The sequence below is a fragment of the Dipteris shenzhenensis genome, chromosome 32 (assembly GCF_047967505.1).
Source record: "Dipteris shenzhenensis isolate YYH24624 ecotype China chromosome 32, Dip_SZ_1.0, whole genome shotgun sequence".
NCBI lineage: Eukaryota > Viridiplantae > Streptophyta > Polypodiopsida > Gleicheniales > Dipteridaceae > Dipteris > Dipteris shenzhenensis.
In genome coordinates this window covers 12,568,452-12,590,047 of record NC_141627.1, presented here as the reverse complement: position 1 = coordinate 12,590,047, position 21,596 = coordinate 12,568,452, and the positions used below count along the sequence as shown (strand labels likewise).

Here is a 21,596-nt window from a genome sequence, read left to right as displayed (position 1 = left end):
CTCGCAAATAGTTGTTTCATTCTTTAGCTGATGCACCTCGAGGGGGGACTGTCACATGTGCTAATAATGCTTCATATGCTGTAAAAGGAATTGGAGATGTGCAGCTCAAATCCATTTCAAGCCATCCTGTTACTCTGACAAATGTCCTTTTTGTGCCTGGAATTGAAGTCAACTTGATTTCAATTTCAGCAATTGCCACTTCAGGTTTCAAAGTCATTTTTGATGGCTACAGATGCCTAGTTTATGATCTTCGTGATGACAATGCCATAGTTCTCACTGGCACTTTGCAAAAGGGGCTTTATCACCTTGATCATCACTCAGCTGCACTTTCTATTGAAGCATTGGTTATTTCAGATTCACAGCTTGCTGAAACTCATCTTTGGCATGAGAGAATGGGCCATCTCACATATAGAGCCCTTGCAAAGCTATATTCACAGCAGATTGCAAATGATGTACCTGAAACTCACACAGTTTCCAGACATGTGTGTGAGGGTTGTCTTTTGGGTAAGATGCATCGGTTTCCTTTTCAAAAGAATTGTCCAAAACTCTCACAAAGGAAATTGCAGCTAGTACACAGTGATGTTTGTGGCCAAATGAGGACAAACGCCATTGGAGGGTACAAATATTTCATGACTCTCATTGATGATTTCACAAGATATTGCTGGGTATATCCTTTAAAAGCCAAATCTGAAGTTTTCTTATGCTTTCAGAGGTGGCTGAATATGGTTGAGAATGAATCAGGATGCAAGCTTGTCACACTCAACATAGATAGGGGGGGAGAGTATATGTCTAAGTAGTTTGATGCACTTCTTATACTCCTCAGCAGAGTCCTGTTTCTGAAAGGAAAAACAGGTCCACAATGGAGATGGCCAGATGCACGCTTAAGGCCAAGTCTTTGCCAAATAAATTTTGGCTTGATGCAGTAATGTGTGCCAACTATGTGCTGAATAGATCACCTACACGGTCATTGAAGACTGTTACACCTTATGAAGCATGGCTTCTCCTCTTGTGGACTGCAAAGCTAAGCTAGATGTTGACATGTTTGATGCCTTTGAATCTTGGTTACCTCTGCCATCTTCAGAAGAGGATTTTGACCAGCAACATGAGCCTCCTGCAGGCCCTCCACCAAGCAATAATCAGCCACTACCTCATTCTGATTTGCATATTTCTCTTCCGGTACAAAATGATCACACTACTCATGATGCAGTCATTGAAGAAAGAGCTGTCAATAGACAGCAAAGGCAAGTTCCCAGATGGCTTCTTGATGCATTGAGGGACAGCAAACAAGATCAGCCTTTTGCTGCCCGGACAAGATCAGGGAATAGACAGATGCATGGTCACTTTCTTGAATTTGCACTCCCTGCTAGTAGCTACAGCTTGCAATGAAGAGCCCTTGTGCCATAAAGATGCTTTTGACAGCAAAGAGTGGATGGATGCAATGAGAGCTGAGTTAGAATCCATTGCCAAAAATGACACATGGGAATTAGTAGATCTCCCTCCCGGCAAGCATGCCATTGGTACCCGGTGGGTCTACAAATTAAAAAGGAAATCTGATGGCAGCATAGATCGATACAAAGCCCATCTTGTTGCAACAGGGTATGCCCAACAACAAGGCATTGACTTTGAGGAGACGTTTGCTCCCACATCCAGGATTACTACCATTAGATGTGTCATTGCCATTGCAGCCCATCATCATTGGCAAGTGCACCAACTTGACATCAAGACTGCTTTTCTTCATGGGGATCTACAGGAAGAAGTATATGTCACACAACCTCCTGGGTTTGAGGTTGTTAATTCTGAAAATAAGGTATGCCGGCTTAGAAAAGCCCTTTATGGTTTGAAGCAGGCACCCAGGGCATGGTATGCCAAAATTCATGCACACTTACTATCCCTTGGTTTTCAGAATAGTCCCACAGAACCCACTCTTTATGTCCGTTGGGAGTGGATCTGATTTGAGTGCTGATTTTATATGTGGATGATATGCTCATCACAGGCCCAGATACTCAGCAAATTGCAGCTTTCAAGGCTGACTTGCAGCAGGTTTTTGAAATGTCAAACATGGGACAGCTCCACTATTAGTTGGGCATTCAGTTTGCTCATGTTGAGGGGGGTATCATGATGTATCAGTCCAAGTATATTGGACAGCTCCTTGATCATTTTCAGTTTGAGGATTGCAAGCCAATTTCTACTCCAGTGGACCCTGGCTTCAGATTCTCAGCTCATGATGGGAGCCCACCATGTGATATCACTCTTTATCAACAGGTTGTTGGATGCCTTATTTATTTATGTCACACCAGACCTGACTTACAGTATGCAGTATCTCAGCTTAGCAGATTCATGCACATGCCCAGTTCACAGCATTGGCAGGCAGTGAAGAGAGTCTTCAGATATCTCAGAGGCACTCAAGATTTAGCCCTCTTCTATGGTGATCAGGGTTCACTTACCATGCATGCTTACACGGATAGTGACTAGGTAGGATGTTCCGACACCAGAGTGTCACATACTGGCAATTGTTTTTTGCTTGGCAATTCATGTATCTCTTGGCTCAGCAAGAAGCAACCAACAGTTGCCACATCTAGCTGTGAGGCTGAGTACAGGGCAGCTTTCACCACTACAGTAGAGTGTGTTTGGCTTCGACAGTTACTTACAGATCTTGGTATTCGCCAGACTAACTGTCTACAGGCTCATATCCTTCTTCAACCAAAAATTTCAAAGCTGGTATTTCCACATTCAGTGGCAGTATTGCTTCTTTCCCATACACCAAATGAAATGGAGAGAATTGAGTGCTGTGCTTCACCGCTACCGTGTATGCCCATAAAACTCGATTCATCTCCAAATCCCAGGTTTTGGTGTGGCTTCGCGTCATCTTAGTCATCGTTAATTTGAAATCTCCATTAAAATTCTCATTCAACCCGTTGCAATGAGGGTAATATGGGGTGATGTACTTATGATTTATATTCAGCTTACTGCACAAGTAATCTGTCACTTCTCCTTTGAATCCAGGACCATTATCTGAAAGTAACTCAAGGGGAATTCCAAATCTGCAGCATATGTGTTCATATATAAAATCAGCAACCCCTTTTCTGTCCACTCTCTTTACTGCCTTCACCTCTGCCCATTTTGATAAGTATTCCACTGTAGTAAGCATATAACACTTCCCTTTGGCAGTTTTGGGTAGAGGACCAATTGTATCTATCCCCCATCTCTCAAAAATATCATAAACCAGCATAATATTTCTTGGCTCCATTTTAAGAATTCTTTTTCCCATCCTTTGACATTCCTGGCAGGATTTACATCAGTGCTGCACATCCTTCTGTATTGAAGGCCACACATAACCCTCAAGAAGTATTTTCTGCAGTGTAATCTTAAAAGCAGTGTCCTCCATAAGCTCCTTCATGACTGGATGACAGTATATAATATATCTCTTCTCTTCAGGGCACTCTCCTCAAAACTTGATCAGTCCCTCTCATGTAAAGCTCATCATCAATCATCATATACTGTTTGCTCTTCCATATGAAGTGATACTTCTGACTCTTCTTAAGCTCTTGAGGCAAATGTCCAGTAAGTAAGAAATCCACTATCTAAGCAAGAAATTCTCTCCCTCTGTACAGTGGATCGTCAAGCTTTGCTATCATTGGATCTTGATCACTCATCTCCTGAGCCAATTCATGTGCCATTTGATTATCCTCCCTTTGCACATGTTGGATATTCCATGCTGTAAATTGATGAAGCAGCCTTCTTACTTTGTCTAGATAACCCTCTCAACCTCGGGTTTCTTACTTGCCAACATCCCAGGACCTGCTTCACTACTAGTAGAGAATCTCCCTTGACCATTATCTTCTGAATTTTCAGCTTTAGTGCAGCCAGTAACCCCTCATATAATGCTGCATACTCCGCCTCATTATTGCTTCTAGCTTCTAGATGAACTCCCTCCTTGTGAATCAGCTTGCTCTCTAAATCAGTAATCACATAGCCTCCTTTAGCTTGATGTAAACTCTTCCTGTATGAGCCATCAAAATGCAAGATAGATGCTCCTGGAATGATAGCATGCTCCTCTTTATCTATCTTCTTCTCCACTTCTTTCACCAAAATGGGACCTTCTTTGTATGTTAACACATCTGCCAGTGTGGCTCTGGAAGTGCTCTCCACGAGAAATGAGAAAGTATATTCTTGTAGCTCAACCAACCACTTCATCATGCTTCGAGAAAGTTTTGAATTATTAACTAGCTGAGGCAATAAAGGGTAGCAAGTCAAAACAACAAATGGCTTCGAGATAAGATATGCCCTGAACTTCCTGCAAGCATACACTAAGCTTGACAGAATCAGCTCTGCCTCTGTATATCTCCTCTCTGCTTCTATCTTAACTCTGCTAGCATAATACATAGGCCTCATATAACGGGACGACTCCCCTTTTTGCAATAAGATGGCTCCCATAGCATCTGGCCCAAATGAAGGGTTCACATAAAAGGTATGAGAGAGATTTGGAGCTTTCACACAGGCAATCTCTCCCAACACATCCTTCACTCTATTGAACACTGCTTTATAATCCTCACTTCATCGCAGAGGCTCTTCTTTCATAGCTTGTTGCAAAGGATACAATAGCTGAGAGACTAAATGTATGAATCTTGTCATATACTTCACTTTTTTCACAAAAGTCTGCAACTGTTTAGATGTAGAGGGAGCTGGAAGTAAGATAAGGGCTTTCACCTTCTCTGGATCAGGTTCAATGCCATTCTGAGACACTATATGTCCCAATAACTTCACTCTGGAGCATCCCAAATGACACTTCCGTGGATTGAATTGTCCTCCTACTTCATCCATTCTGTGGAACACTTGATCCAGCCTCCATGCATGCTCTCTCTTGGAACTGTATACACATATATCATCTAGAAATGCTCTCACAAATTTATCAATGAAAGGGGCTAACACTTCATCAGCATTCTCCAAATACTATGCCGGTGCATTCTTCAATCCAAATGGCACTACTCTATAACAAAAGCAATCCCAGGGTGATGAATGTAGTTTTGATTTGATCTTCCTCTGCAATTGAAATCTGGAAGTATCCAGAATATCCATCACATACACTGTACTTTTCATACCTTGCCACTCTATCCAATATATCATCAATGAAAGGAAGAGGATAATGATTGCTTTTTGTTATCGCATTAATAGGTTTGTAATCAATGCATACTCTTCATCCTCCTGTGTGCTTGGGAATGATTACCACTGGACTGCCCCAATCTGAATGCTCCAATGGATATATCAGCCCAGCCTTGAGCAACTCATTTAACTCCTCTCTCAGCACAGGCAAAAGCTCTCTGTGTGTCCTCCTCAACTTCTGAAAAACAGGACTATTGCCTTCTTTTAGCTCAATGTGCATAGGCTCACATTTGAAACCCCCGATCTCTTCATGTGAGGTAATAAACAGCTTTGGATATTGATGAATAACCTTGATATACTCCTCCTCCTCCACTTCTTCAGACTGGAATTCAGCATGGACAGCAATATCTCTTGTCTCTCTGTCTGGGAAGGTGGGGGTTGCATCTAGTTATCCATGTCTTCAAGCTTACTCTCTTCCTTAGCTTCTTGTATCTTTGCTGCCTGCAATTCATATGCATCAGACTCTTTCAACAGAAATGATACTTACCCCTCCTCCTCAGATGTAGTACTTTCTTCTTCCATCTCACTGTCTAACTCCTCTTCCATGCTTGTTTCTTCTGGTTCTTCTATTTCCCATCTACTGCTTATATCAAATTTCTTGGCCTTTTTCTTCTTATTATACACTGTAATTGTACCCATCTTCCAGTTTTGTATTGCTCCCACCTATCTGAGCCAAGGTTTGCCCAAAATCAGCGGGTATGCTCCCAAACCAGTAGGCATAATGTGGCAATTAATGCAACATGATACTCCAAAAGCATCCACTACTACTATCGTGTATATACCGAGACACTTCACCTTCGCATGGTTTGCCAATCGGAGCCTAAAATCTGAATGTGCATTCAATTTTAGCCCCAACCTCTCCATACATGCCTGAGTCATGACACTTATCTGTGCACCACCATCAACATATGCCTCTCCAACACTCATACCTCCACACCATGCATCCACTGCAGGACATAAATCTAGAAGATCTTCCACGGACATCATCTCCATTTCTCCTCTCGTAGGCTCCTGCTCATTACTTTTTCTGGGATTAGCCAACTTTTTTCATTCTCTCTTGAGCTTCGGGCACAAACCAAGTAATTGTGCAAAAGTTGTATTGGCTGTCCTCCCCTTCAAATCATTCATCAGTGTGTATTCCTCCTGGCCTTGACCAATATGCAAATTTGAAGTTTTATAATGTTTCCTGGGCCTCCGACTCTTCTTTTTAGGAGACTGAGGGCTGAGATCAAACTCCACATGCTTCCCTTTTTTTGCAAAGGGTCCATTTTCTCCTGTTGCACTCCTTGTTCTCTTTGCCACTGGCATGATCTCCGGAATAGTCTCCACCCTTATCAGGCTAATTGCATTCCCTTTTCCCTTATCTTCCCATTTGACTCCACTGATAGAGGGCTGATTCAGATCCTTCACTTCCACATTAAAGTCTTCTGACCTGTCATTTGTCTTCTGCATTATAGAATAAACTTCTCCACCTACTCTTGCTGGTTTATCACAGCGAGGGCTGATGTGTCCCCACTCTCCACAGTTCCAGCACTTCACATTGCTCATGTATCATGCCCTCTACCTATTCCAGCTGAATTTCCTTCACTCCCAGCCTGTGCATCTCTCTTGTATTTTGCACACCTCGGCCTCTTCCTCTTCCTGCAGTCTCCATCCAGTTTAAGATGAGTGACTTCATAAGCTCTACAGCATCATGCAAGTCCTTCTTCAGGGAATCATCCTGCACAGGAACAGACACTGGCTCTCTCTTTGCATAAGCCTTTATTGGTTCTGGACTTCCAATCATATTTTTAGGCTCCTCTTGCATGCCAAGCTGCCTGAGTCTCTTGACCTTCCATTCCTTCTCCCTGGCCACTCTGACAGCATCCTCAAAACTATCCAGATTTTTCAACTCCACTTTCAATCCGAGTGTAGGCTTCAGGCCAGCTATAAAACGATCACGCTTGATCATTTGAGGCGGTACCTCTGGGACAAGAGCTTCACACCATAAGCTCCATAAACTCCCAAACTGAATTAGATACCGATTCACATCTTGCTCTTCCTCCTGTCTCACTTTGCACAGCTCTTTCCAAACTTCATTAGGGCTCCTGTCTTATGCAAACCATGCAAGGAAGGCTTCTCTCACCACTGTATACTCCGGATTTTGCTGCTGAGGATGAGTAGTCCTGAAGGTAGCAATTTGAGTCTGCAGCAATGCTTTTGCATCTCCCTGCAAGCAATAATTCATGATCTGAAACAAAATCTCAGGGGTTGCCCTATAACAAAAGCAGTAGAGCCTAGTCCGCCTTCGCAACCACCCTCATCCACATTTAAGACAAGTGAACAACACAATCACAAGGTAAAAGGCTTTCATTGAAAATCTTTGTCTCTACACATCTCTATATACAGCTCATACTCTGGCCACATTTCCTCCAGAAGCCAAACAACTTCAAAAAAAAACCCAATGGACTATACAGCTCAAGACAAGCTCTCCTACTGACTGAGCTCAAGCTCAAGAACATACAAAAGAACCACAATTTAGGATGCAAAGAAGATTGATGATTTTCAGATCTGTTCAACTGTCATTTGAAGTCCCCTCTTCACTGACCAATAATCATCCAGACAACCATGTATTGTCACAAAACTGAAGGATCGCTTAGAATGAGAGCTGAGTTACATTCCATTGCTAAAAATGACACATGGGAATTAGTAGATCTCCCTCCAGGCAAGCATGCCATTGGAACCAGGTGGGTCTACAAATTAAAAAGGAAATCTGATAGATCGATACAAAGCCCGTCTTGTTGCAAAAGGGTATGCCCAACAACAAGGCATTGACTTTGAGGAGACATTTGCTCCCACATCCAAGATTACTACCATTAGATGTGTCATTGCCATTGCAGCCCATCATCATTGGCAAGTGCACCAACTTGACATCAAGACTGTTTTTCTTCAGGGGGATCTGCAGGAAAAAGTCTATGTCACACAACCTCTTGGCTTTGAGGTTGTTAATTCTATGGTTTAAAGCAGGCACCCAGGGCATGGTATGCCAAAATTCATGTACACTTACTATCCCTTGGTTTTCAGAATAGTCCCTGAAAACCCACTCTTTATGTCCGCGGGAGTGGATCTGATTTTTTAGTGCTGATTTTATATGTGCATGATATGCTCATCACGGGCCCAGATACTCAGCAAATTGCAGCTTTCAAGGCTGATTTGCAGCAGATTTTTGACATGTCAGACATGGGACAGCTCCATTGCAAACTCCTTAAGAAAGTGACCATGCTGTCTATTCCCTGATCTTGTCCGGGCAGCAAAAGGCTGATCTTGTTTGCTGTCCTTCAATGTATCAAGAAGCCATCTGGGAACTTGCCTTTGCTGTCTATTGACAGCTCTTTCTTCAATGACTGCATCATGAATAGTGGGATCATTTTGTGCCGTTCTATTGACAGCTCTTTCTTCAACGACTGCATCATGACTAGTGGGATCATTTTGTGCCGGAAGAGAAACCTGCAAATCAGCATGAGGTAGTGGCTGATTATTGCTTGGTGGAGGGCCTGCAGGAGGCTCATGTTGCTGGTCAAAGTCCTCTTCTGAGGATGGCAGAGGTAACCAAGATTCAAAGGCATCAAACATGTCAACATCTAGCTTAGCTTTGCAGTCCACAAGAGGAGAAGCTGAATGTTCAGCAAAGATTACATCTCTACTGACAATAATCTTCCCAATATTTGGTTGGTATAATCAATACCCTCTGCTCTCTTTGCTGTAATCAATAAATATGCATTTGATTTCCTTGTCATCAAGCTTATGTCTCAGCTGAGATGGTACATGAACATATGCAAGAGACCCAAAAACTCTCATGTGTGAAAGTGAAGGATTCCTGCCTTTCGATGCTTCATAAGGTGTAATAGTCTGCAATGCCCATGTAGGTGATCTATTCAGCACATAGTTGGCACACATCACTGCATCAAGCCAAAATTTATTGGGCAAAGACTTGGCCTTAAGCATGCATCTGGCCATCTCCATTGTGGACCTGTTTTTCCTTTCAAAAACATGATTCTGCTGAGTGTAAGGAGTAGTACATGAGTGAATAATGCCCCGTGAAGACAGAAAGGCATCAAAGTCCTTTGACATATACTCTTCCCCCCCTATCTGTGTTGAGGGTGACAAGCTTGCATCGTAATTCATTCTCAACCATATTCAGCCATCTCTGAAAGCATAAGAAAACTTCAGATTTGGCTTTTAAAGGATATATCCAGCGATATCTTGTGAAATCATCAATGAGAGTCATGAAATACTTGTACCCCCCAATGGCATTTGTTCTCATTGGGCCACAGAGATCACTGTGCACTAGCTGCAATTTCCTTTGTGAGAGTTTTGGACAATTCTTTTAAAAAGGAAATTGATGCATCTTACCCAAAAGACAATCCTCACACACATGTTTGGAAGCTGTGTGAGTTTGAGATACATCATTTGCCATCTGTTGTGAATGTAGCTTTGCAAGAGCTCTATAATTGAGATGGCCCATTCTCTTATGCCAAAGATGAGTTTCAGCAAGCTGTGAATCTGAAATAGCCAATGCTTCAATAGAAAGTGCAGCTGAGTGATGATCAAGGTGATAAAGCCCCTTTTGCAAAGTGCGAGTGAGAACTATGGCATTGTCATCACGAAGATCATAAACTAGGCATCTGTAGCCATCAAAAATAACTCTGAAACCTGAAGTGGCAATTGCTGAAATTGAAATCAAGTTGACTTCAATTCCAGGCACAAAAAGAACATTTGTCAGAGTAACAGGATGGCTTGAAATGGATGTGAGCTGCACATCTCCAACTCCTTTTACAGCATATGAAGCATTATTAGCACATGTAACAGTCCCCCCTCGAGGTGCATCAGCTGAAGAATGAAGCAACTGTCTGCAAGATGTGACATGCTTTGAAGCACCACTATCGAAGTACCAGGACTGAGTATCATTAGCAGTAAAGAATGCATCAGCTTTGGAGGGATCAAATGAGCAATGGACAGCCCATGCCCAATCATCCTGAAGAGCATGTGCATGTGAAGCATCTTCTGGCTCATGGGATTCAATAGCATGTGAGGCATTAACTGTCAATCCTACTTTCTTTTTCTCCAAAGCAATGCGCTTCCTGCATTCTGAAATGTCATGTCCAGGCTTGCGACAATAGTTGCATCTTTTCTTCTTTGACTTATCTGCTGTATTTTTAGATGCATGGGAGGAATTGCAGCTGCTATGTGCAGATTTTGGCTTGCCCATAGGCTTGGAAGCCTTGCCTCTTCCTGTCTGCTGTGAAGCAAATGCATGATTAGGAATAATGGCTTGTCTATTAGCTCTACTTTGCTCTTCCTGCAAAAGCAAAGTAACTAGTTGATCAAAAGAATAGTGGTTTGGATTACCCATGGCCACTAATCGAAGGGTTGTAGCAAACCCTTGATATGTATCTGGCAGTCCATTCAATGTGGTACTGACAAGCTGTGAATTTGGCACCACCTCATCAATGTTGGCAAGCTGTTCCATGAGGTCCTTGCTGCAAGACCGGATGTGTGGAATAATGATTCTCTTGCATGATAAAGCAATACATGAATGGGCAAATACAGAAAAGCCTCAAAATTTTGCTGAAATTTTTGCAAATGTGACCCAATGTATGAAGATTTGACTTAATGTCCTGCAGAAGTGACTCAATGTCCTGCAATATTGACCCAAATGTATAGCCTCAAGGCTTGAAAATGCGAATATATGAGTTGGTGTCCCAAACACTAGTTGAAATTGAGCTCCCAACACAAAAAGCCCCAAATTTTTGTTGACCTGAATGATGACGTGGCACAATGTGAGTCTTGAACTTGAAATTAACCGAAAACTTCAAATTTTGGAAGGATTTCAGTTGTCAACCTTGTCAAAGGTATGGTATTGACAGGTTGAAGGTCTAGATTGTCAAAAGCCCAAATTCCGGAGTAAACACAACTGTATGGATGCCAATATGGTAACAGGTTCTATGTTTGTACGGAAGCAGTACGTTGCTTGTACGGAATAGTGTACGATAGCTGTACGGAATTGAGTACGGCAGCTGTACAGTAGCCTGGTACGAAGCAAGTAGAGAATATGCACGATGTACGGATCAGGTACGACGGAAGTGCGTAGGTGCAGTGTACGGAACGCAGGTACAGTGATGTACGACGGCACAGGTACAGAGATGTACGGCGACGTACGTCTTGTGTGCAGGCTATACGGCGGCGTATGTACCACGCAGTACGGCTGTATGTCGATAGTACGAAAACACACGAAACAGGTACGGAGCTGTATTGTACAACTGTACGGAGCTGAAGGGAGCTGATACGAGTCCGGGTGCAGGAGATAAATCTAAAAACACTGCTTTGATACCACTGAAGGATTGCTTAGGAATGAGAGTGCAGGTAGCAAAAGATTCGATGATAAACGCCTTAGCCGTCACGTCAAAGTTGGATAATCAAAAACAAAGGAGTACAAGGTACAAGTACCTAGACCTAGGACTAAGTGTCCTAGGTGTCACATAGGACTAAGTGTCCTATGTGGCCTAAAAGACACTAACACTATAAGTGTCTTTATTTATGCCTACAAGGCTCATACCATGGCCTATAGGGCATCACTAGAACGACCAGAGGATGGCCTACAAAAACACACAGCCCACAGTGATAGCTTCATATCATGCTTGCTCAGAACAGTCAATTACAGTAGCTTCAAAGCCGTCTTCTCATTAGGAAACGGGCTGCTCAAGACAAGACATCTCCATCCATGTAGAACTCTGATTTGCCCAAGCATGTCAATAAGTAGTACTCTTCTCCTACGTGCATTTTGTGGCCTTTTGAGAATTCTTGGTCCTTTAATGATCTCGAACCTTGGAGATCTTCTACAAATAGTACTCCTTGCAGTAGTGCATGGGTTCTCAAGTGCATCAGACTATTCATGTCTCACTTGGATTGATGGCTTTTGTCTATCCTTCAAACAGTGAGCATAACCTCGTGGCTTTTCCCATGCTCACGGATCATACGTTTTCTTCGTTTCAGGAACCTTGGACCCATCACCCTAGGTCCTCTCCCCAACCGGTACCCTCTCCCCAACCGGTACAATCATCTATCAAGCCGCCTCCTACCATAACAAGAGCCACAGCCCAAACCTGTCCTTCACGTGACGATACGGCCTCGCGTCAAGAAACTCCATCGTCGCGACTTTTCCCTTGGACCTGGCACACATGCTCTCTTCCATCCAAGGTTTCCCAAACTCTCAAGAGCAGCAGACGACACTCACATGATGATCAACCCGTCGCTCTTCTGCACCACTCTTATCGGTCATCACCTTCACGTGATAATCCAGCTATCCTCTTCTCACAGAGCCCAAAACCCTCTCGGACTCCCGTCAAGATATTCCAGGCTTGCATAGGAGCAACGCCCATAGCCTCGTATCCATCTAATAGCTCCAGCCCGCACAGTCTGTCCTCCACGCAGGATCCCCATCACTCATCTCTCCTGCTCACAGCGCACATAGAGGCGCTCTTCCTAAGCTCTCTCCACCCACATAATAGTCTTTCTCTGCCTTCACACAGTAAATGTGGCCTTGCAGCTTCTCCCTTGCATCAGACTCTCTTGCCCACGATCCTCCAAAACATATAGTAGTGATGACACCCTCTCTTGAAGCTCTCCTACTAACCCAGCCCCCCTCCCTCTTGAAATCCCCTACTATATCCCAAGCTGCCCCATGCATCAGCTCGCATGTTCCTGCTCTGTCCACCATCTCTTTCTCCAGAACCATCTTCTAGCCGCCTTCTCCACGTACGTGCTTCCTCGTCAATCCAGAAGTCTCTTTCTTCATCACGTAGCCAGTTTGCATGCATGGCTTGCCTTCTCTCAAAAATAGCCACGTCAGCTCACACTTTTTACCACTCTCAAAGGTTTCCTCAAACCTTAGGCCCAATCCATTAATCCCCAACCTTGGTTTTAAGCACACCCTTATACACAACCTTCAAGCAAAGCCTTTAGTGCTTGATTGCCACATATGACCGCACATTCATGGAGCCCACAACCCATGATATGAATGCTCACCTGTCTTACAAATCGAGAACCACTCATGGCAAGATAAACATAGTACAAGACAACAATGAAAGACATGTCATCCCACACCAAATGCTCTGGAGTGCCTGATGCACCCACACTGCTCTATCATCATATCTCAAGAGTTCCTGCAAAAGCATCTACAATCTCAAGAAGATATCTACATCAATATAGAGTTTTTATGAGAGTGTCCATAACTCAAAGCCACCACCCACTAGCTATGTGGATAGCTATGTACCTACTCATCAGCATGCAACAAGTGGAAAACATATTTACAATTTTATCCACACGACGCCGTGATCTATCACATGCTGCAGGGTTATGCCAGAGTATCCAAATTTATTTAGGACTATGAGCCTACGAACACACAACAATCATGTTGGTTCTTGATACTCAAAGCTCTTTGAGATTGGCCGGTCAGATTTGCTTTGCGTTAGAACCCTAGACTACGCTTTTCGAGGTTGAAAAGCAGATATTTTGACTTTCCAAGTTTGGAAAGTCAGATTTGATTTCACTTCCGAGTTTGAGAAGTGTAGATTTGATTTCACTTTCAAGTCTGGCAATTGTAGATTTGATTTGACTTCTGAGTGTGGGAAGTATAGATTTGATTTCACTTCTGTTAGAAACATGGTGAGAGTGAGAGAGAGAGAGAGAGGCTAGGGAGTGAAGAAATGAAACTCAAATGTAGACAGCATAGAAGACTTTCATTCATTCTTCATCATCAAATGAGACAAGTGAAGTACAAGCCTTTATAGGCTACACACACACACTTTTTTTTTTTTGTGAGAAGAAATCTTTTATTTCGATGAAATAATTACATTCATAGCTGCTTCAAAACGAAGTAGCTACTACTTAACAAAAGATCTCAGTATAAGCTGTATACACATCCTGATCTATCAAACGAGTCTGAAAACAATCGTAGAATGATTGTTGCAGAGATCGTTTGAAAAAAAGAAAGGATGAAAATAGTGGATCACCAAAGACTCTATGATTTCTATCCATCCATAAAGTCCATAGGGTCCAATATCGCACCCATACAAAAAATAAATCAAAACCCTGTCTCTGGGGATGAAATCCAAACAACCAGAAAAATCTGCCAAAAGTGACAGTAGGAAATCGTTGTCGAAGCCTCTGTCTGATGAGAGCAATGAGTGCAGAAGTGTTTGGACAGGACCAAAAGATATGGAGCACTGATTCAGTAGAGTGCGAGCGTCGGTGACAAACAGCTGAAGCAATATGTCTGTGTACGAGTAACTGTCCAGATGGAAAAATGCCAAGGAGAACTCGCCATAGGAAAAGCTGTTGTCGAAGAGGGACTTTGTAATGCCAAAGGAGACGCAGCCTTTTCCTCCACCACTTCATTGGACGATCCATATGCCAAACAGTATTTACTCTGTTGGAAATCCAAGGTGGAGGTAATAACACTTTATATAGTGATGACACTGTAATATGTGAAAGCTTTAAAGGACGGACATATGAGGAAGGAGAGCGTAAACTCCAATCCTCAAGCCGATGCTGAATTTCTAAATGAGGTACCGGCAAGTACGGTTGGAGCATTGCTGAAATTTTATGCCATAAAGGACGATAATGAGCTCCCAAGCCATATTTGCGAGCAGCCAAAGAAAAAGATAGAATTGTGCCACACACACACACACACACACACACACACACACACACACACTCAAGTACCAAGTGCATATGGGATATCCCAAAGTGACACATGGCACTCACACATGACTCACACATGAACTACTACTAGATCTCCTAGTACAACTCACCAACCAAAAGCATCTCACACACTCTTTGGCTATGGTATCTCCAACACCCCCCTTCAGAGCAAAGAGTGTGAGACCCAACACGCAAGGAGTAGACCGATCCCCCCTCCATCGCAATACGGCAAAGAGCAAGTCCAACTATCTAACACCTCCTGTGCGGTAGTGACTTCTCAGTCAGCTTGCGACATGCAAGGGCAAACCATCACTTGTCACCCCTCCTTACTCTGATTTGGGTGGTCAATACCATCATACCAAAGTAAAAAACCATACAATCATTTTTGGAGGACAACCCAAGGCAGAGTACCTCTTATTGACTCCAGATACATTGATTTTAGAGGGACAACTCAAGCCCGAGAACATTTATTGACTCAACACAAAAGCACATAGCAGTTAGGGCCTAGAAAGCACAATATGAGTCATATGGCTCCTTGAGAGAGCCTGCGAATCTCAGCAGTGGCTGCATGTATCTCCTCAAGAGGCTCTTAAGGTTCGGACTGTTCTTCAGCAAGAAGATTGGCATGATGCTTCTCTTGTTCTTGTTGCTTCTTCTTGAAGCAATGAGCCTCAATATGTCCTTTTTTCTTGCAAAACGCGCTAGTAAGATTCTTGTTGGTCTTCCATTTGCTTGTGGAAGCAAATGCTTGACCACCAGGAGAGGCAAGAGTGGCTTTCTTATTACGACGGTTCTTCTCAATAAGTAGAGCCACCATATCATCAAGTGTGGTAGTGGCAAGGCGTAGAACTTCAGGAGTTTGCTCAAAGCGTGATATTCTGTGCATACTCTTCATAAGGACAGCCATCTTATTTTCATCATTAGGTGCACTTTTCAACTTGAGAGTTGTTGAACAAGAGATTGAAAGATGATCACTGAACTCATCACTCTCTTCCATTTTCGAAACATAAAACTTGAGCTTCAAAAAGACTTTGGAGCTGGTGATTTTATTACCAAATAACATCTCAAGGTGATCCCAAATCTCCTTAGCTGTTGACTTGAAGTCCAGATGATGGATGAGAGAGTTGGCCAAGCAAAGACCAATGAGGGCAATGGCTTTTGCATTCTGCTACCTCCAAAGCTTGCGTTGTTGCTGATCAAGTAACTCAACTTTGTCGTCCTCAACAACATCCCAAACTCCTTCACGCATAAAGAGCAGCTGCATCTTGGTTTGCCATGTGGGAAAGCCTTCTCCTTGAACTTCTCCACGAGCAAAGAACTAGAAGACAACGAAGTCATGATGGCAAAGGCCTTCCTGAAGGCGGGCAGCAAGCTGAGATGAAGAACCAGCAAAGGAATGGGCCGGTCTTAGGTCTCAAAACACAAAGCAAACTCCTTGTGTGCAAAAGGGCAGATATAGATGCCTAGTGGTGCTCCAAATGTGAACCCGAATCAAAGAGCAGCAAGTATATGCCCCGAAATGCAGAACTGAGTGCTGCAGCAGATCCAAACTCCTCAAAATGGCTCACCAGGGTGCTCCGAAGTCCAAAAACAGGTCACCAAAGTGAAAGGCAGCTAGCTCCCTAGAACAGCTCCAAATGATGTAGCAGGTCTCTGATGCAAAAAACTGCTGATGTAGATGTGCTGGAGGCCAGGAAACTGCTTGAAAATGCTTCTATCGTAGGCAGTTATGCAGCAGCAGCCTCAGAACAGCTGAGATGCCTTCAAAGGCCTCGAAGTACTGCAAAGAATGCTCACAGGTGGTCGATTACACAACAGCAGCAATAAGAGGCTGTTTGTCAAAAACCTCCACACGTTGCAGGCGCCTCTGAAAAACGACGCTGACCAGCAGGGAACATGCCGCCTAGTGCTCCAAGAGAGCTCGAATGAAGGCAGCTGGCTGCAAGGGCAGAAAACAGAGGTGAAGTGGCTATGGAGGAGGTAGAATGAAAGCAGCAATGGAGTCGGGCTGTGGGCTGACAGAGACGGATGCAAATGACTGCAAGGGAGGCGGAAATGAGCTAAGAGAAAGAGACAGCTAGAGACGGCTGCAAGAAGAAGAGTTGAGCAGAGTTAGGGTTAGGGCAGGAAGATGATGATGTGGCAGGGCGGCTAGGGCAGGGCTAACCTGCTCTGATACCATGTTAGAAACATGGTGAGAGTGAGAGAGAGAGATAGGCTAGGGAGTGAAGAAATGAAACTTAAAAGTAGACAACATAGAAGGCATCATCATCATCAAATGAGACAAGTGAAGTACTAGAGTTTATAGGCTACACACACACTCAAGTACCAAGGGCATATGGGTAAGTCCCAAAGTGACACGTGGCACTCACACATGACTACTACTAGATCTCCTAGTACAACTCACCAATCGAACACATCTCACACACTCTTTGGCTATGATATCTCCAACAACTTTCGAGTTTGGGAAGAGACTATTGTTGTGTTTATACTTCAGTAGAAGATTCTGGGTTGTTTTGTTCCCAATGTAAAGAACATCAATATTAAAGCAAGCAAGCCAAATGACAGATATTTTGGGCACAACTTTATAGGACAATAGTTGCTTACCTTGGGTACTGGTAGCGTGTGCCTAACCTTAGGTACTGGTAGCATTGTTAGAGAGAGTTGCCAATTGGTTCATTTGACAGGGATGTTGCTTTTTGACCAGGACTTCATGCTCATCTAATGTTTTTGAGTAGGTGGATCCCTTGGTATGATTGTCCTTGAGTCTATTGGTTTCGTGAGTTGTTTCTAGCAAGTTGACTACTCCTTCTGAGTTTTTATGAGCTTAGAAGTGAGCTCGTTGAGGAAGGGGAGTATGTCATGTGCACGCTAGGGACAGGCACGCAGATGATAGGCTAGATTGCTATCCGTGGAAACATGGGTCAACAAGATTGCTTTTTTGCTTTTCTTGGCGGTTTTGTGCTATTCGTGGCTTTTCTTGGTGAGCACTCTTTCTTGAGGCTATAAAGTGAGGGCAAGAGCCGTAGTTGCACACACGGGCTAGTGAGGAAGTAGAGCTAGGAGCTACAAGTGCGGCTGCTCTCACCAGGCGGTATGGGATGCCGAGGGTGAGGTTTGGCTGGCAAGGCTGGCAGTTTCCACGAGGCTCTCTAGCTTGGGCTCAGTGGGACTGATCGACTCAGGATCAACATGGTTGGGTTGCGAGTTTTGTGCACATGATTCTAGTGTGTTAGACCATGGTTTCGATAGGATTAGATCTTGTGAGGGTGTGACATCTCTCTGTCTGGGCTTTGTCATGAACTGTTTTGCGATCTTTGAGGTCCATCCTCCATATTCCGCTCAGAAGGAGACTTTGCCGCTCCGGAATCACAAATTGTATCCATCAACCCCTTCGTCAAAGGCAGCTGGCTCATTAAGAAGCAGTGGAAGCATTAACACACTTTTCAAAGATGGCATCTTTGTTGACAACAACCTCCCTCCTCTTTGGTTCATATAACTTGTAGCCTTTTGAAAGCGAGTTATATCCCATAAAAATAAGCTCTGGGACTTGGAGTCAAGCTTCCCCCTTTGCTTTTGTCGAATGTATACATAGGCACTTGTAGCCTTTTGAAAGCGAGTTATATCCCATAAAAATAAGCTCTGGGACTTGGAGTCAAGCTTTCCCCTTTGCTTTTGTCGAATGTGTACATAGGCATCAGTCCCAAAAACACAAAAATGGGACACATTTGGTTTCTTACTAGAACACGCCTCAAATGGAGTTACCTTGGAAACAACAGTCATTGGAGATTGGTTGAGGATATGGACAGTCATCACCACAACCTCTCCCCAAAGTGGACGAGGAAGGTCGCGATCCTCCAACATTGTCCTCACCATCTCCATTACAGTCTTTCATTCAATTGCTCCATTCTCTAAAGGAGTCCCGGTATTGGCCAGCTCTCGCTTGTGCCTTTCTTTGCACATAATCTTACAAAAGCAGTGGAAGGAGCTCTTCTTCTTTGTTAGAGCGGACAATCTTCACGTGCAGTCCAAACTCTTTTCCACCAAAGCACATAACTCCTTGAAACGAGCAAGGCTTGGCCTTTATGGGGTAGAATGTACACCCATGTAAATACAAGGCTTAGCCCAAAGAAAAGGTCTGCATAGGCCGACAAACTAGTGTGAAATTACTCTAGTGGCTTCGGAATGGACTCGCTATGCTGCTATAAGTACATGTGAAGCCATATGGATGAGACTTCTACTAAGGGATTGGATGCCACAAATAGAAAGTACATATGTGTTTTGGTTTCTTATTATGTTCAAAGACCCCTCTGTGTATGAGACTTAAGTCCCCTATGTACATGTCCCCCCCCCTCCCCTTTTAACCACTATGTTACGCATGCGAGGGGTGAAGGCCACACCTTGAATAACCCCTGTGGTCAAATCCCCAAAGAACATAACACATAGCCAAGCCGCGCTCAAGAGTGACCCTCATCAAACAAGAGTCACCTCTCGAAATTGAACATGTCTTTAATCTCTTGGACCACCTAGGTAGTAGCACATGAAGTGGTTCTCATATTTTGCACTAGAGATCAAAGGGTAGCTAATATGTTTACAAATCTGTTGGGAAGCAAGAAGTTTTGAGTGGTATGGACTATGCTTAGGCCACAAGATATGAAAGCAAGCAATAAGGGAGATTTATAAATTAATGCTTTAAGCCTCAATACCGCCGTTTCTAAACCAACCAGTGGTTGTCTATAAATTGGATGTTAGTTGAACTCAATACAATGGGTCAATAGATTTTTTTGATTGGCCATGTGGCACTGCCACGTCATAAGGGATCCTAGAAACCCTAAAAATGAAGTACAAGAGATAGACTTTACTCATCTTGTGTCTCTTTCACACTCTTTTGTAATTGCTGTCCCTCTTGGATTGGGATACTTTTATCAATACATGCCAGCTATTTCTCTCTCTTTCTTGCTTCTGCTTGCATTCTCTAGGCTTCAACAGCACTATGCAGGAATACATGCCTTCAGACAGCCAAACTATGAGGGCGTCCGATGGGTGCTCAATCAGTAGCTCGATTGGAACTGTCACCGGACGCCCCAAGTCTGCTAGTCGACCAGCAGTGTGCCTTCCCATATTTAAGATCTTGGCTATAACTTTAAGGTAGGGAAACTTTCCTAGAAGCATCTCGAAGTCCCTAGAAGCATCTCGAAGTCCAAAAAGGACATAGGTTGGATTCCTATACGATGCAGCCCTTTGGATATAAGGTTGGACTTCATGGACTTACCAGGTTGGATGTATTATGGGGTGCCATAGAATCTCCTAGGTGCGTGTAAGCTGCCAGTGAATGGGATCTTGACCATGTTCCTCAAATGACTAATTGAACCATCTTTTATTTGGGAATGTGGCCTCCTATTATATAGGAGGCCACATTCCCAGGGCATTTGGGAATGTGGCCTCCTATTATATAGGAGGCTTTGCATCAGGAACATCAGGGCATTTGGGAATGTGGCCTCCTATTATATAGGAGCATTTGGGAATGTGGCCTCCTATTATATCAGGGCATTTGGGAATGTGGCCTCCTATTATATAGGAGCTTTGCATCAGGAACAAGAATGCACTAGTTGCAAGTGCCATTGCTTCTATTTCAAAAGAACGAAATAGTGATGACACCTCGCAATCTTTTTTATTTGCAGAGTCATACGAGTGTTAGAAGTATCTGTAGAAACCTTTAATTTGGGAAGACCACGTGGCTGCTGTATTCTTTGTAGAGGTACAATAAAATTATTCGTGGATAAGGGATTTTAGGCATATGACTAAGATATCCTTGAGTTTTACTTAGACAATGAAATGGAAATAAAATTTGCCAGCTCTTGTTGTGCTGCCTTGGATAAACCTTATATAGAGTTGGATGCTGCTCGCTGAGATCTGAATGCTGGCACATTATGTGTGAGTGCAAATCTTCTTTGCCACTTTATTTGCTATTCGATTTAAGGTTTTAAAATACGGCTTTTATTTTCATCTTTGGATTTTTTTTGTTTATATGGTAATCCCTGGTGTGCAGGTTTCTCGCTGAAAATGTGGCTTCCATGCATTGGGTTGATCGTGATGAAATTTCAAAGCATCTTGGATGCCTTCCAATTGAAATTGATTCACAAGAGCTTTCAGCTAGCAAAAGAAAGAGATACTACTGGACTAACATACCTTATCCCAGGATTATGCCAAATATGCTCGACCAAGAGTCAACTGCTCTACAGCATGTGGTTGAAAATGCCACTGCCCTGGAACAGAAGCTTGGGGTATGCTCTCCTATTTCTTTTGCTTATGTATCTTCAATTTATCTGCTGGAAGAATGTATGCCCTCTTAAAGATCTTGCCATTAATGGTTGCAGTGCATATTGGGATCAAATCCTATGGGGAGTCACGTGATGCTTCAGCAGGTACTTAAAAACGATGGAAGAACTTTGAGAGCTGTTAGTGTTTGTGAAGTGGAAAAGGCACTGGGCTTCCCAGTTGGCTATACAGATATTCTGTTCACCGTGAAGCCAGAATATACACCATCTGGTATGTTTCAAGATGGCAATAATTTTGCATGAAATCAGTGCCTCTAATAGGATCTAAAAAGTCCTTAATTTTCCTGACAAGGAACCAAAATTGGCCATGCTTACAAAGGAAAAGCACCACACAATTGAGTGAAAAGGTATCCTTTA

The 21,596-nt window shown here is 43.3% G+C and overlaps 1 protein-coding gene across 1 annotated transcript in view; it reads left to right on the top strand.

The window, feature by feature from the left end:
• Window positions 1-21,596, top strand: part of LOC147880315 (uncharacterized) — a 64,957-nt gene that overhangs the window by 34,313 nt on the left and 9,048 nt on the right. The window contains exons 6-7 of the mRNA XM_087371138.1: window positions 20,951-21,185; window positions 21,279-21,450. Coding sequence (XP_087227264.1) covers window positions 20,951-21,185; window positions 21,279-21,450 — 407 coding nt within the window. The remainder of the gene's footprint in view (window positions 1-20,950; window positions 21,186-21,278; window positions 21,451-21,596) is intronic.